Source organism: Sinocyclocheilus anshuiensis, unplaced genomic scaffold (assembly GCF_001515605.1).
Source record: "Sinocyclocheilus anshuiensis isolate Anshui unplaced genomic scaffold, SAMN03320099.WGS_v1.1 scaffold544, whole genome shotgun sequence".
Taxonomy (NCBI): Eukaryota; Metazoa; Chordata; class Actinopteri; order Cypriniformes; family Cyprinidae; genus Sinocyclocheilus; species Sinocyclocheilus anshuiensis.
The window spans coordinates 851815-867840 of NW_015555763.1; the positions used below are offsets into that span (position 1 = coordinate 851815).

General features: G+C 36.6%; 1 protein-coding gene across 1 annotated transcript in view; it reads right to left on the minus strand.

Annotated features, from left to right (window-relative positions):
• LOC107674057 (ena/VASP-like protein) overlaps nucleotides 1–12654 on the minus strand; it is a 33135-nt gene extending 20481 nt beyond the window's left edge. The window contains exon 1 of the mRNA XM_016467917.1: nucleotides 12457–12654. Within this exon, the coding sequence (XP_016323403.1) occupies nucleotides 12457–12536 (80 nt within the window). The 5' untranslated portion in view covers nucleotides 12537–12654. The remainder of the gene's footprint in view (nucleotides 1–12456) is intronic.
• Between the last annotated feature and the right edge of the window lie 3372 nt (nucleotides 12655–16026).

Sequence of the window (16026 nt, forward strand, 5' to 3'; positions counted from 1 at the left end):
AGAGAGAGAGAGAGAGAGAGAGAGAGAGAGAGAGAGAAAGACAGCCATGAACATATCTGAAATCAAGCTCTCCTAAAACATGGCAGCATGGAGTTCTTACAACTTAGAGCAGGGCCCTAAATCAGCCCTGTCTGAAACTCTCAAACGTCCAACGAACATCAGTTTCAAATCCGGGCACTCACGCATCTACTGCAGAAAAATCGATTTTTGAAGTGAACAGCTTCACAAACCAGCCATTGCTTTAAGAAAAATCAACTGAGATGTATATGTATATATAAATATGTTTATTTTATTTTAGTACCATTGTCTTTTTTTTTTTTTTTTTATTTAATTTTAATCCCTCTTCTTATATTGTGTGTACTGATGCTTTGATAATATTGTATGTGAAATAATCATGCTGATAAAGTGCTTTGAAATTGAAATTGGAAGAAAGAGTGAGAGTGAAAGAGAGCTAATTCAACATAAAATTCAACATGGATATCTGATTCCAAAATTGGATTCACTGAATTCATTAACAAATTAATTACCTTTTCCTTCATTTGTACCAAAATTAAATCTTTCATCAGTGCTGACTAAAGGCGAGGCATCTGACCAGAGAATTGCAAATCAGAGGCAACAGTTGAAACAGTAGAAACAGTTGTATTCAGCCTGAGTGTTATGAGGTTGCTCAAAATTAATGATCATGTTGCCAAGCAACCGTCCTCCAGTTCCGCCTAGATGTTATTAATACACAGGCTGTGCAAAAGCTGGCTCATGTTAAACTGGCTAGTTCAATCAATATTCTTAAACTGGATGAAGAGACAAGGAAATATCCATGGAATTCAGAATCAGCAAACCCAAGAGAACAAGACACAATCTAAAGACATTTCCCTTTGTTCTACTAGTGCGCCATGACAGGCCAATCATCTTTATGGCACTCTAACACAAGGGTGTCTCACAAATACGGCCTTCAGAATTGTAAAAAACTAAAAAATAACTACAAATAAATAAATAAATAAATAAACTATTGCAGTGTTGCCTGGATTTGCAACAGATGGCACAACATTCATAGTCAGGAAAATGGCAGGTGTTGCGTAGTTACAAGGGAAAGTACTTAAGAGAAAGGGTGCCAAGTTTTAACTATCCAAATTTTGTCCAAGGTAAGGCCACAACAAAGCTGTTACAGAATATCATGGAATTTGCGTCTTTCAGCTGAAATCTGAAGGAAACAGAAGTACCCAGAGGCAACTCAACAGATTTCCCCTCTTTGAAGTATGTTTCTCATGGAAATGATGACATGGACAGGTACAAGGGAAAAACACACAAGTGCGTTTCAGAATTGTTTCCAAGTTTTCACAAGAATTCTCACTCCTTTGCTTCCTGTCAGAGTTTGAGATGTACACGAGGAACTCCAAATGACGTTTCCAACTCCACTTTGATAAATGTTCAGCTGTGAGGGTGAATTTCCTGAGTTAATGTAGATACAAACATTGGCTTTACATGAGCTTTATTATTATTCAATGTTAAGACAGCTGTGTCTGAAGCTTACAAGGAGTGTTATGATTATTTGTTGGCTAACACAGACGATGACAGACAAAACTGTTCCAAAAAAGGTTATAGCAGCTTATTACCATGATGTGTTTAAAGTCCCCATGAAATCAAAATTAAAGTTTTTTGGGTGTTAGTATCAATATGTTAGTCTTAAGGTTATCTATAAGGCAGTGTGCTCCAAAACAGTGACAAAATTCGCATTTAGAAGATATAAGCATTCAAAGCTTGCAGCTCGTCACTTCCGCCAAAACGGCTCAACGATTTTTTTTTACGTCACATCGTACTACAGCTTCTCATCAAACTTTCTGTCCAATCAAATGCTCTCTAGAATCCGAAGCGCCTGCCCCCTACACTATAAAATAGACACTGAAGCAGCGGCTGAAATCGGTCACTTGTCCACAGAATTAGTATTTTCTGTACAGTGAATGGCACGTAGTGCACTATATAGGGGACAGGGAACGATTCAAACAGTGTAAATATGCTTTCCATTGAGGAAAAAAATAAGTCTGGTTTCGCGCTAACCACCACACATACACTCTGCTCCGGTCCAGAGACACGATAGCACTGAGCGGATCACATGCGCGAGTCGGCGCAGACCACAAAATGTATCGGAGCTATTTGAATTCTACACCGAATGCTATATTTTATAGCCATATGGATGAGATTGTGGCTGGCATACCCTGTCACATGCGGCTTTACGGAGCTCAACGGCTCTAGCCCAAGCTGTGATATAAACGACCGCTACTGGCTGTTTTAAAAAGGGGCGGGGCTGCTTGATATGGCGCGCCCTGTCTTCCTGTTTCAGTTAAAATGACGTCAACACAGAGTAACGCTGCGTGTTTCTAACAAGCATTTCAGGGGACCTTTAAAGATTCACTGTTCAACAACAAAAACCACAATGATACATTATGATATGGGACAATGAAAAACAGATGTCAGACTCCTAACAACAAAAACAATGCTGCAACTTGATTCTGCATGTGTGTATTTGAGAGTAATATTTAGCTGTGCATATTCAGTGAAAGATACTCTAAAATGGTCGATGACATTAGTTATGATTCCTGTCAGTTAGTTACAAGTTATGAAATTAAAGATTGTGTAGAAATTCGATAAAAGAATGTTTATTCCAAGAAGACTAAAACAGCCAAACCCACGAAAAAACCTGCAATAATGCCTTTTGCCATTGCTGTGGTATTACGGCACAGTAATAATTGCCCCACTAAATTTGGTAGATACTCAGCAAGGGGCGGGTTTGTTATCTGTACTAATTATATAGTGTAATAGGCAGCTAACGAGTGAGGCAGGAATGTAACCATGTTGACTGCTTGATATGAGGCCATGGTTTAATTAAAGACTAGGACATTAGGTTCTCCGCTTCTTCTAAATAGAAATCTTCTGTTGTCAGGGGGAACAATTAACATAAAAAGAGAGCAGAAATTGTGTACTGTATGATCAGCATTAATATACCTTGCTAGCTTTTGTTCCTTTGTGCTTCTAATTAAATAGATTAAAATAGGTATAATAAATAATTTAATAATAATGTATAATTGTTTGGTAATATAATGATATAATGCATATGTTATATATTGTTTTTTTTGTTGTTTAAAATCAAAAGTTGTATCTTTTATCATTACTAAATGCACTGTGAACTAACAAATATATTTATTAACTAACATTAACAAAGGCTAATAAATGCTGTTAAAATATATTGTTCATAATGTTAACAAATGAGACTACTGTAAAGTGTTACCATTATCCCATATATAACAAGCCTATTCATATAAAAATAATTATATAAAAAATAAAATATTTTAAAGATTTAATTATGTGTATAGATAAATATTTGTTTAATGCTTTTTAAAGTTTTTATTAATCTGAAAGTATTGCATATTTTTAACAACACTGTATTGTTATATAAATAATTGTCATTAAAGTAATTTTCTGATTCAAGTTTCACAAATCCCAAGTACACAAAATCAGTTCCTGTTTCATTTTAAGTAGACTTGTGGTTTTTACTTTGTGAGTCAGATTCACTGATTATTTCAGACTGATTCAAACTTGTGACTGTCTTTTTTGCATTTTGTGCACACTGGACTGAAGCATTGTGATCAGTACAACTCAACTTATATTCAAGCCTTTCACGAACTCCAAACATCTCAAGAGTCTGCAGATGTTCACTGAAATTAAGTAAAACACTCGAGCACTGACTGGTTCACACAAAGAAGATTTGGTTTCCTGTTGGTGTGCTAACTTAAGCTAGGCAGATTTCCACTCCGACTCCTCTAAACATACTGAACCACCACACTCAACTCCCACAGAAACACCCAAATCCAGCACCATACACTCCTTACACCCGCCTGTATAACTGGAAGAGCAGCAGCACATGACCAAAGCAACTCTAAATAACACCAAAACCAACTCATAAGATACAGCCATTTGAAACAATACACCTGAATGAATGAATCAGACTCACCGGTTCTGTGACATTATGCCAAAACAGAAAATTCACACTCTGAACTCAGCGAAATGCATAAATGGGCCATATGAAAAGTGCTTTAGTGGGGGCTGGACTACCGAAGAGAGAGAACCCATCATAAAGCAACAACCATTTGTGAGAAGTGAAAGAAGTGAGTTACAATTTTTGTTTATACAAACTTTAAAATGTGTTTGTATATTTTACTCAGTCATGGATAAATGACATGAAGTACTTCTGGAATATATATTCTCCATTTAAACAGCATTTTGTATTATTCAAGCACTTTTAATGAGCTTGTATTAACTGCATGAAATATTTACAAAAAAATACAAATAAAAAATGTATTTGTCACAATGCAGGACAATATAAAATGAACTAGCAAAGACAAAAAGATTATTAAAAGCTGTGAAAAACACATTAGGTCACCAATATAAATGATCTAAATATATATAATTTCCCATAAATACAGTTTTATTTTTATTTATATTTTAAACCTAAAACCTGATGTTGATAAATGATAATGCATCAGCCACCCTGATATAATGTTGCTCTTTAGTGGTTGAAACAACATATTTGCACATTTCATGCTTTCGCAACAACATTTTCTGTCATTCACTACTCTCAGTTCTTCATTCTCTGGTCTTTCATGCTTGCCTTACGACAGTGCCTATTTCTGGCATCCATCTGGGGTTAGAGGGCGGCACGGCAGCTTCTTCCCTGTCCTCCCGGTTTAATTTCTCCCCCCTAGAGCAAGGCTGAAATGAAGTACACAGTCTCTCCTCCACCGATGATGCTTAGCCGTCATAAATTACATCCTGACGGCTCTTTGCTTCCATAAACATCCAATATATTTAGACACTGGACTATCTCAGTTTACTTCTTCTAATAGCACATCAAGCAAAGCCTCTCTCTCTATTACTATTTATGTATAAAAAACATGGAAAAACTTGCCAGTGTTGTCTCAATTGGAACAAGAATATTCATTATCAAATAGAATCAGTATGCCAAGACTTTCCAACAAAACCTGCAATTCTAAAGGGTCAGAGACCAACACGTCTTGTAATAGCAAGCTATAAATATCAGAGTCAGGGACATTTAAAACTTAGGTAGCTTTATAGTCTGTCCCAGAACTAAAATGACAAGCAACTGAGAAGAGCTTTGATGTTCGAAATGTGAAACTACAAAAAAGTACTCTGAAGATGGCCTTTTAGTAAGTTAGGCACAATTTAGGCTACATTTTTATTCCTTATTTACTTATTCTAGTGCTTCATGAATTTATGAAAAGCTAATAATTATTTAAATCAGGGCTGTCCAAACTCGGTCCTGGAGGGCCGGTGTCCTGCAGAGTTTAGCTCCAACCCTAATTAAACACACCTGAACCAGCTAATCAAGCTCTTACTAGGCATAGAAACTTCCAGTCAGGTGTGTTGAGGCAAGTTGGAGCTAAACTCTGCAGGACACCGGCCCTCCAGGACCGAGTTTGGACAGCCCTGATTTAAATCATAAAAATAAATAAAATAATAATAATTACAGTATTAACAGTACTTTAAAGTAAATATTTTATATTTTAAAGATTTTCGAAAGTTTGGGAATCCCTGGTTTAAGGGCACAGGCTGCGCTACCATTATGTCTATTTCAAGCTTTAAAGAGCCTGCCATGAAAAATCTATAATATCTATGCTATTTGTGTAAATGGCTGTTAATGGAGAAAGATGGTGTGGCTATATAGTCAACCAGCAAACCTTGATTCTTTGGTAAACAAAGTGAAAAGTACAAAGTAAATAAACAGTTTTTTTTTTTTTTTTTTTACTTTAAAGCAGTCTAAATTTAGAGCAAAGTAAATTTTCTATGAGAAATGTGATGCATTGAGATGTCTAGTGCTGCTTTGGTTCACTCTAACAAAGTGTTGTACTTTTGACACAACAAAACCTAGCCAAAAGGACAGATATTTGATCATTGTTTGAACAGTTTTGCCTAAAAATGTCACTAAACTTTACATTTTGCACCGAGTAAATCTGCTACAGACGGGCAAGTGGCTGAAAGGAGGCCACGCTGAATGCTCCACAGATCTAATGCTTTTATTCCATAAAGCACCACTATGGGACAGGGATCTCCTGGGCCTTCCAGCTATGACCCCATTAGCTGAATGCTATGAAGGTAAAATGACGTCAAAAAGATTTGCATACGCAGGGTAATATTTGTGGCTCTCAAATGTGAATGAGAGTGAGTAAACATGTATATTTGTCAGCGAATGTGTGATGGAGTGGGCCAAATGGACCTGATCTCGTAAGAACACTACATGATTGGCATGGGAATTCCTGTTGAATGCCTACGTAGTTCTCACATGTCACAGGCACAATATAATGTAAGAATGTTTTCTGATGGCTCGCAGTTGCCATGAAAGACCCAAGTTTGGAAGAGATGAGTGTTGCTAAGCGATGGCATGGTCAAAGCCATTGTTGCCTGGCAGATTGGTGTGATCAGTTCTGCTGAACGTGCTGGAACAGGCCAGACTCCAACATTTGTCCATTGCACAGCACTTTGTTGAATAATGAGTATTATTTGCCTTTTATAATGAAATTGTTTGTTGAGCTCTAGGCTGTTCTGCACACCTGTGCAAGTCTAAGCACTTTTAATTATATGTGAAAAATATGAGCGTACCAAATAGGCAATGTTTTTTATGTAAATATACATACACACACATGCACACACACATGTTGGCTGTGTGTATATATATTACAATCTAAATATTTTAATCAAATATTTTAACAGCAAACTGCAAAAGCGAATAATTCCGCTGAAGTGAAACCGCACAGTATAGCTGGACTGTAAGAGGTCAACTAATTTATCTAGATTTTTTTCTATTAAATTGAATATACTATAGCAGGGGTGGCGAACGTCCGTCCTGGAGAGCCGCAGCCCTTCAGACTTTTGCTTCAACCCTAATCAAACACACCTGAACAAGCTAATCAAGGCCTGAAGGGTTACTAGGAAGCTTCAGGCAGGTGAGTTTTTATTAGGGTTAGAGCTGAACTCTGCAGGACTGCGGCTCTCCAGGACCGGAGTTCGCCACCCCTGTACTATAGGGCTGTGCAATTAATCGCATGCGATTGTCATGCGCATCTCATCAGTAAAGCTGGTTTCGTGATTAGTAGTAAATCTCCATCACCTGCTTTCAGATGGAGCGGCATTTACTACACAGAGCCATAGTTCACTGACAATTAGGTCTATCTGAAAGCAGGTGATGGAGATTTACTACTAATCACGGAACCGGCTTTACTGACGATATGCGCATGACAATCACATGCGATTAATTGCACAGCCCTACTATATAAATATATTTTATTAATAAATTTTTTGTTTGTTTTATTTAAAAATACAATAAAATACAAATTTAACATAAATAGAAGGATGGATGGATGATAGATAGATTTTCATTTTTGGGTGAACTATTCCTTTAAGACCAGTCATCAGTCGACTAGAATTCAGGCAACTCATCAACCAGTAAATGTTGAAAATATGTAGTTTTACAAATTCCAAGCCAAGATCCTTTGAGTTCTTTCAAGACGGTAAAAGAGAAGGGCGAGGAAAGCTGTTATTACTGAGACTCCCAGTTGATAAGCCACCATAATTAATAAAAGCTGTGAAAAGCCTGGCATTTCCCAATAACCGAGAGATAAAAGAGAGAGAGAGAGAGAGAGAGAGAGAGAGAGAGAGAGATGAGAGATGAGAGAGAGAGAGAGAAGAGAGAGAAGAGAGAGAGAGAGAGAAAGAGAGAGAGAGAGAGAGAGAGATTGACAGGGTTAGGCTTCTTTTAATCTCATGTTAAAAAACATTTTGTCTAAGCTCAAGGCCAAACACAAGGTCTATCTCTGCTTATGTCTGGTCACAAGATCTTCACTGCCTCATTTGGCCAGATTTCAGCGGAAAATATAAGAATGTGCCTGAATTGGCTCTAAGCCTATAGAGTCTACTGCATCTGGATACATGCCTAGTTGTAACACTCTTCAGCATCATTTGATCATAATTTGGTGACAAACTGTTGCCATGATTAATAATAGATATACATAAACATCTCTTTTAAAGTGGTAACAGCACAGCATTACACCAAGTGCAAAGCAAGTTTTGTATGGCGCAATCTATAATAAGCCCTTTATATAGAAATAAGGTGAATTTGACGCAAATGACAATTAATTAATTTGAATACTCAAATGTCTGCACTACTTCAGCACACGTAGCACCTGGATAGCAAAATATTGGACGCAAAACTATTTACTGTGAGACATCTTTGAGGGAATGAAACACTGAGACTCAACACCAGCAGCACAAACTTAAAATTATAGCTGGGGTTATTTTTAGCTTATAGCAAAAATGCTACGCAAAGTGAGCCCTGTAAATGTTTCTAAAGCAAGTAAAATATGGAAGTTCCCTGTTATTAGAGTGTGGGAGGATGGAGCTGAATCAAAAGAGAGTTTGTAGGAAACGGGGAGGCATTTTTTAGCTTGTAACCCAGTAATCATTTTGGGAAGGGTGGGAACCAAGCTAAATCTCTGCCTATGAGAGACACGTCCCGCTCACAGGGAGCTTCTGAGGCCTAAGAAGCTGGATTACAGGCTGACTTCCAGAAAGATCTGGACTTCTAGGCCGCAATCTAAATTACCGAGGATTTAGGATCGCCTGCAACACAGTAATCTCAACATCGAGGAAGTGACTGCCACAGAGCACTGAGGAGAATTTAGCCAGGAGCAAAATCGGCCCCCTGTATAATCAAACTAATAGTGAATTGTCCTGGCATACATTAATTATAACAATAAGAGACCAAACTACACTACCTGAAAACAGGAACCTACTAGCTTATTTTATCAACCAAACATGATATTTAGCCAAGTAGTTAACAAATATTTAGCTTTACTATAAAGTCTTTTGATTCAATACAATTGTGGCAGCCATAAAGATCTACACACCGTTCAAAAGATTGGAGTCGGTAAGATTTTTTGAAAAATGTTTTTGAAAGAAGCCTTATATCCTTACCAAGGCTGCATTTATTTGATCACAAATACTGAAAACTGTAATATTGTGAATTAAAAAAAAATGTTTTTTATATTTTAATATATATTTTTATACATATATTTTAAAATGTAATTTATTCCTGTGGTGGCAAAGCATTCTAATATGCTGATTCAGTGCTCAAGAAACATTTCTTATTATTATCAATGCTGCTGAATAGTTTTGTGGAAACCGTTATCAATTTTGTCCAAGATTTTTTTGTTGAAAAGAAACTTCAAAAGAACAGCATTTATTAGAAACTGAAATCTTTTGTAACATTATAAAAGTCTTTACTGTAACTTTGGATCAATTTAATGCATCCTTGCATTGCTTTTTTTTTTGTTAACTATACTAACAACTAGTGTTGTCACGGTACCAAAATTTCAGTATTCGGTACCAATACCAGTGAAAATCCACGGTTCTCGGTACCAATCAAGAATTACAACTAACTAACTAAAAAAAAAATAATAATAAATTTCTGACGGACTGATATGACATAAACACTATATGACATAAACACTGTTAACCATACAGTTGTAATGTTACATTCTCTAACACGCATATTTTGGTTACACAGTTCATTTAAAAGCCTCTGGTGTGTAAAAATAGTAAATACCATTATGTCCTCCTGTTTTTTACAGTAATAAAAGTTATAGGAGCATTAAATAGTTAACAAATAAATAATTTTGAACAAAATTAACAAAATTCATTCTAATGCTCATTATATTAGCGTTAGCCACGCTTATGCTAACGATTAACTACGTATACGCTAACGGCGATGTTTATTTCAATCCGAAATTCAAATTAAAATATGGAATAATATTCATAACAGAAGCTCTAAATATTAAAAATGTAATTGAAACTTACCTGCTTGAACTTGATCGGGGTGTTTTGTTAGTTTGATGCGTTTCCTCCTCTTGAGGTCGCCACTGCTTTTAAGGAGAGGTTGCCAGGTTTTCACAACAAAACCCGCCCAATCGCATTCTGAGGATAAAAATAGGCATGTTTTGGCAGGGTTCCCCTGTTAAAATTCGCATTCCAGGGGCTAAATACCACGTTAATGGGGTCGTTTTTCAACCCGCGGACATGAAAAAACAACCAGCGGCAACAGTGTTAAAGCAGCCCAACTCCGCGGGAAAACCGCGGACTTGGCAACGCAGGAAGAGGACAGCTTTCGTTTAGCGCATCAAGAACCAGGTTGACCGGGTACTCGGTACCACCGGTACTTAAAAAAACCTGGTACCGTAACGTTTTCATTTTTTTAGTACCGACTTGGTACCGAAATACCGGGTCTTTTGACAACACTACTAACAACAAACGTTTGAACAGTTAGTGTATGTCTGTAAGAAGTCACAAACTTGTAAACCATGAAAAGCAGCACACATATCCTTTGCAATGAAAGCAATCCCAGAATGCATTGTACCAAGCTTTGTGAAAAAAAAAATTCAAGGCGAGGCAAGCATAATAGCGTCTGGTTTTTGAATAGCATACCACTCTACTCTTACTAGAATCAGCAACTAATGCTACAATTTATGCTAATGTAAATATTATCTTAATGTAGTAATTCTTTGTGCATTGTTCAGTGTTTTCCCACAATATTAAACATTATTATAAAAAATTTGAATAAATATAAACATTATGCTGATTATCCCATTATAAAAATTGCTGCTGGGCCATAATGATAATACTATTAAATGCAAAAAAGACTTTGAATGTGATTTATTCAGTGACATTTGCAAAATAACGGCAGCATTGGCTCTGTGTCCACACACTACAAATACAAATGTGTGTCAGCTCCTAAAGCACGTCACTTAACTTCAATATTGTATGTCGAATATACCCTCCCCCCAAAATCCACATCCATACACACACAGGCTCCGCTTAAAGATACAATGGTAGCAAGCATTGCTGATGGCCTAATGGTCTTTTTTTGCCTTTGAATTAATGTGCTTATGTGCTCGGCTAAATGTTTCAGGCAGGGCTGCTAGGGTTATAATGCCCCACACGGGGCAGTCGTGGCCTAATTGATAGAGAGTCAGAATTGTAACCAAAAGGTTGTGGGTTTGAGTCTCGGTACCTGCAGGGATTGTAGGTGGAGGGAGTGAATGACCAGCGCTCTCTTCCACCCTCAATACCACGACTGATGCGAGACCCCAACTGCTCCAGCTGTGTGTTCATGGTGTGTGTGTGTGTGTGCACTTAGATGGGATAAATGCAGAGCACAAATTCCGAGTATGGGACACCATACTTGGCTACATGTCACGTCACTTTCCCTTATCCTGAACGTAGACTGTGGCACTACCTGTCATTCTCAAAGCTGCACGCTTTCAAAAAAAAGCTCACATTCAACCATTCTCAAAGGGATATAATCGGTTAAATCTTGCTAATTTCACATATGTTTTTTGTCATATGAGGTTCTGATTGAGAAGAAGACAATGTCTAAAGAATGTTCTCAATAAAGGCTGAGAGCTGATGCATGTCTTGTGTTTTACTGCTAGAGGTACTACAGAAACACTCACCGCATCTTTTCAAGAGAGCCACTGGACCGAAAGCGAACATCTCCCCTAAACCATCTTTTTCTTTAATAACGACAAATTAAACATGGGCCCTCACAGAACATCTTCACAGAGTTTCAATATAAATCAACCCTTCATCATAATTTATTATCGTGCAGCCCTAATAAATACCTACAATTCTAAACACTAAATAATAATATATGATAATAGAAATATCAAATATTTATATAAAGTAAAATAAATGTAGACAACTATATTTAGGACAGGAAAATAAATAGGATTATCATATCAACTTTTAAAAAGTAGAAGAAAATGCATCCCATATCTTTTTTGTTGACATCAAAGGCCGTGCATCCAATCAAACACAACAGTATTTTGTGAATTCATCTGTTATTTAGTTTATGCTAGTTTAGACTAGCAACAAAACTACACAAGATAAAAGAATATGTCAGACTATATGGGTACAAGCATATACAATTTTTGCAGACTACAATATGATTATTTATTGGATATTAATATTAGGCCAATTGTATATTATATGATATTATATTTAATATCAATCCATTTAATGTTTGGTCTTAAGGACTTGTTTTTGTACTTCAGTGTGATAAAATGTTGATACTGTATTGGTTCACCACTTAATGTCCTGAAGCAAAACCAGTTCAGATCCACTGGTCTAGATACTGTATGCGACATAAGCATATGCTGTGTATATACAACAGTTTCATTCAATTCATTCCAGATTCATGCTAGCATCTAAACATAAGCAAGCAGTATCCAAATGATGACATTTATGCCAAAAGAAACATCTTCAGACATGTTCTTCAAACATTTAAATGTATTTAAACCTTGCATTAGGTTGCTGATGTGAACAGAATATCACACTGACCTGATTTTGCATCCAGTCATATGAAGCCCAGAGTCACTGTGGCTCTGTGGTAGGCAGAACTGGACAGAATGAGCATCCATCTCTCAAACACATCCACAAAACAGATCTGTACTACACTACTGGACCTCTAACCAAACCTGCTTTAATTCATCTCAAACAAGTACGTAAAATAGACCTGATGTAGTACAGCAAAACAGATGCGTAACAAGCTTTAAATCATCTAGGGAGCCGTTCCAAGATTAAATAAGCATTTTCCAACGTCATAATCCCATCATATCCTCAAAAAACCGCAAGTGACAATCCATAATTTGTATGATCTCTGCTGTTGTTAAAAAGTGAAGAGCATGTAAAAGCAAGGAATAGAAACAGGTTCAACAGTAAGTGAGTGGTTAACATAGGGTCCCAACCTGGGTATCACAGCATCAAGTTTTCCCCTGTAACGGGACGGCCTGACTGTGGATGTGTGTTGTTTTGTCTAACCCTGAGGGGGATTACTTTATGACGCCCAACCCCCCACCCAGCTGTGACAGAGGAACTGAAAACGAGACATTGCTTTCTAACGCTATTCCCGGCACACACATTTCATTTACTATTTGTAGCAAAGACCAGCCAAAATGACTGACCGAAATGTTTTGGATCATGTTTTTGAGGGTCGAAATCATTGACTGAAACGGTGACATTTAATTAGCGCTTCTCCAATGGCACGTTTTGACTGACTGTGTCAATGTCTAGGATGCTATGCTGGGTTGACAATGATTTAATCAATCATCATTTTGATGAACTGAGATCTTGTGGTCTATGCTGTTTTCAGTTGAACAGAATTTCACTAAAAATTGTTTATAGCACACCTACCATCTTATAATAACAATAAGCTTTGTGCTTTGTTACTTTTGATATTTAAAAAAAATTAAGAGCTTTCAAATTCTTCCAATTTTATAACACAATTCAAACAATACCTTTTGTTTTGATGCTCTTTAATGTGACGTGGCAAACATCTGAAGCTGTACATATATTAATTTAACTCAACCTGGTGTCTTTATTACAAGGGTATTCACCCAAAATTAAAAATTCTGTCATCATTTACTCATCAAGTTGTTCCAAACCTGTGCGAGTTTCTTGCTTCTGTTAACAACAAAATAATGTTGCTAACAGTAGCTGTTGACTTCCATAATATGTAAATACTATGAAAGTCAATGGTTACTGTCAACTGTTTGGTTACCTACATTTTTCAAAATATCTTCTTTTGTGTTTAACAGAAATGTTTTTTTAATGGGAAATATTATTACAATTTAAAAATTCATACAGATTTTGAACGATATAAGGGTGAGTAAATGATGATGTAATGTTTATGTTTGGATGAACTATGCCTTTAATGTATGTTTAAATATCTGTTTAAAAATCTGTCACGAAGGCAAGTTATTATTACAGCCACCATTTAAATGTTTATATTTCAATAATGAATTGGAATGGAAACATGTTATAGACTTATTTGAGTGTTGATTATTAAATAAATGTAATTAGTTAATTGATTATTAAATAATCTTAAACTAAATGAAAAATAAATTTGCTTTCGGTAAAAAAAAATAATAATAATAATAATAATTTACGTAAATCACTATTAAAAGCTGCCCAGGAAGTTCACACACTGGTGAGAGAGGAATGACAGCTTTACATTTACTTCTTATTAGAAATGTATGTGGCAGGTCACAAAAAGGACGATCAGCAAGGCTGTCACTGACACACATTTAAAGAGAAACCAGAGCACACACTAACCATAGGTCAGCATTTCTTCACACAGCATGGCTTTCAAAGAACTGATAAAATGAGAGGGTTCAGCACTAGAAACTAGTCGTTCACTTTAAATGATGACACAAATCATCTGAGATCATACGAGATACAGAAATATGAGATATATAAGATATGGAAAGTGCTGTATTCTATTAACCCAGAAGAAAAAATCGAAACGGCCATAATGGAAAGATAAATTATGGACTGGTAACTGTGAATGATCCAAACACCATGGAACATAAAACAGATTTACACACCTTATTTTATACTCAATAATCAAAATAAGTATATTTTTCATAGTTGTAGACACTGGAGTCCATTGATTTTTTTTAATTTTATGATTGATAAACGTTAAATTGGAGCTACTTTTATCGTTAAAAGGTTTGATGAATTACTCTTAAATAAAAAATTTACAAGTCCATAAATTAGGAGCGACACACTCATAAATTTTAAGAGTTGCTGCTAAATTTCCACATTAGGAGCAACTTTTAACCTTAAGATTTTGTGAATACGGCCCCAGGCTTTTATCACAACTGACAACTTCTAAGAGCAGGCGAAACATCTTACGCAATAGAGAGACACATGCAGTTCAGTAGAATAAGCCTAGACATCAGATCTTGATTTTGAGCTATAGGAAGCAGTTTCCTTGGTGATGAGAAAAGTGGACAAACGGCCCGAACCCTTCCCCCACATTCTGGTCACTGTATACCAGGTGCCGGACACTCTTAACTAATCCTTATCCTTAAAGGAAAACACTTTGAATTACCAGCGTGCTAGAAATCAGTAGCGAAAATAGGCCTGTACTAGGTTACACTCTTTTTAAGAGACAAATATAGAAAGAAAACAGCCAGAGGCAGAAAGAAAGAGGAAGGAGCTGTGTAGTCAGTCTAGTTTCAACAAATATTTAAGGATTGCTTTGCCGTCACCGGTTACTAATAGGTTACCATGTTTATAGCCTCTAATACCATGAGTGACTTGTCACTGTCAGTACATTTCAACTTGTCTCAAAATAAAGAGCTTTAGTGAAAGAGTTGTACAACAAGTTTGGCTCTGCTTCGGATCAAATGCAAGACATCCCAAATTCAGGCTCAACCACACTTTTGTCCCTACATGGCACACTGCTCCAGCTGGTGTTGACTGCCTGGAGTTCTTCCCAGTTGTGGACCATCACATTCTTATTTCCTGTTATCTATCTTGCCTAACCCGTTTCTTTTCTGGTTTGAAGTCTCTGTTAAGCCACGAAATCTCAAAATATTCTGGCTCAACAAACATCTCTTCTCCATGCACATCCACAATTGAGTACTGTACACTGGTAAAACATCATCTTGCCCTAAAACAGTCTGCAAGAAACAGTGCTATAAAAATGCAGACTGAAAACTCCAACCCAGTGTCCTGGTTTCTTATTTAAACCCATGCTTTTTCAAAATGCTAAATGACTCAACAGTTAAACATGGGGTGGGTTTGGGACTCCTGCTATGTAGCTATTGAACCCAAGCATGTTTTTGTAGATTAATAAGCTCATTCCACTGAGGGAACAGCTGGTGGGGAAAGAAATCACAAAGTTAACACACTAAAAGCCACTCGGATTGTTTGAAACCATGATGAAGTAAACACAGGCTTTGTTTTAATGTCCGGTAATCCTCAGAGGAACTCAGAAAACAGGGTAATAACAAAAACCACACAGGACAGATTCTTACCCATAGTCATCAAAAGAATACATATCGGGAAGTTGAAGCTCCGTAGACACCAAGAAGGAGAAAGAAAATTCCTTACAGCCGGATG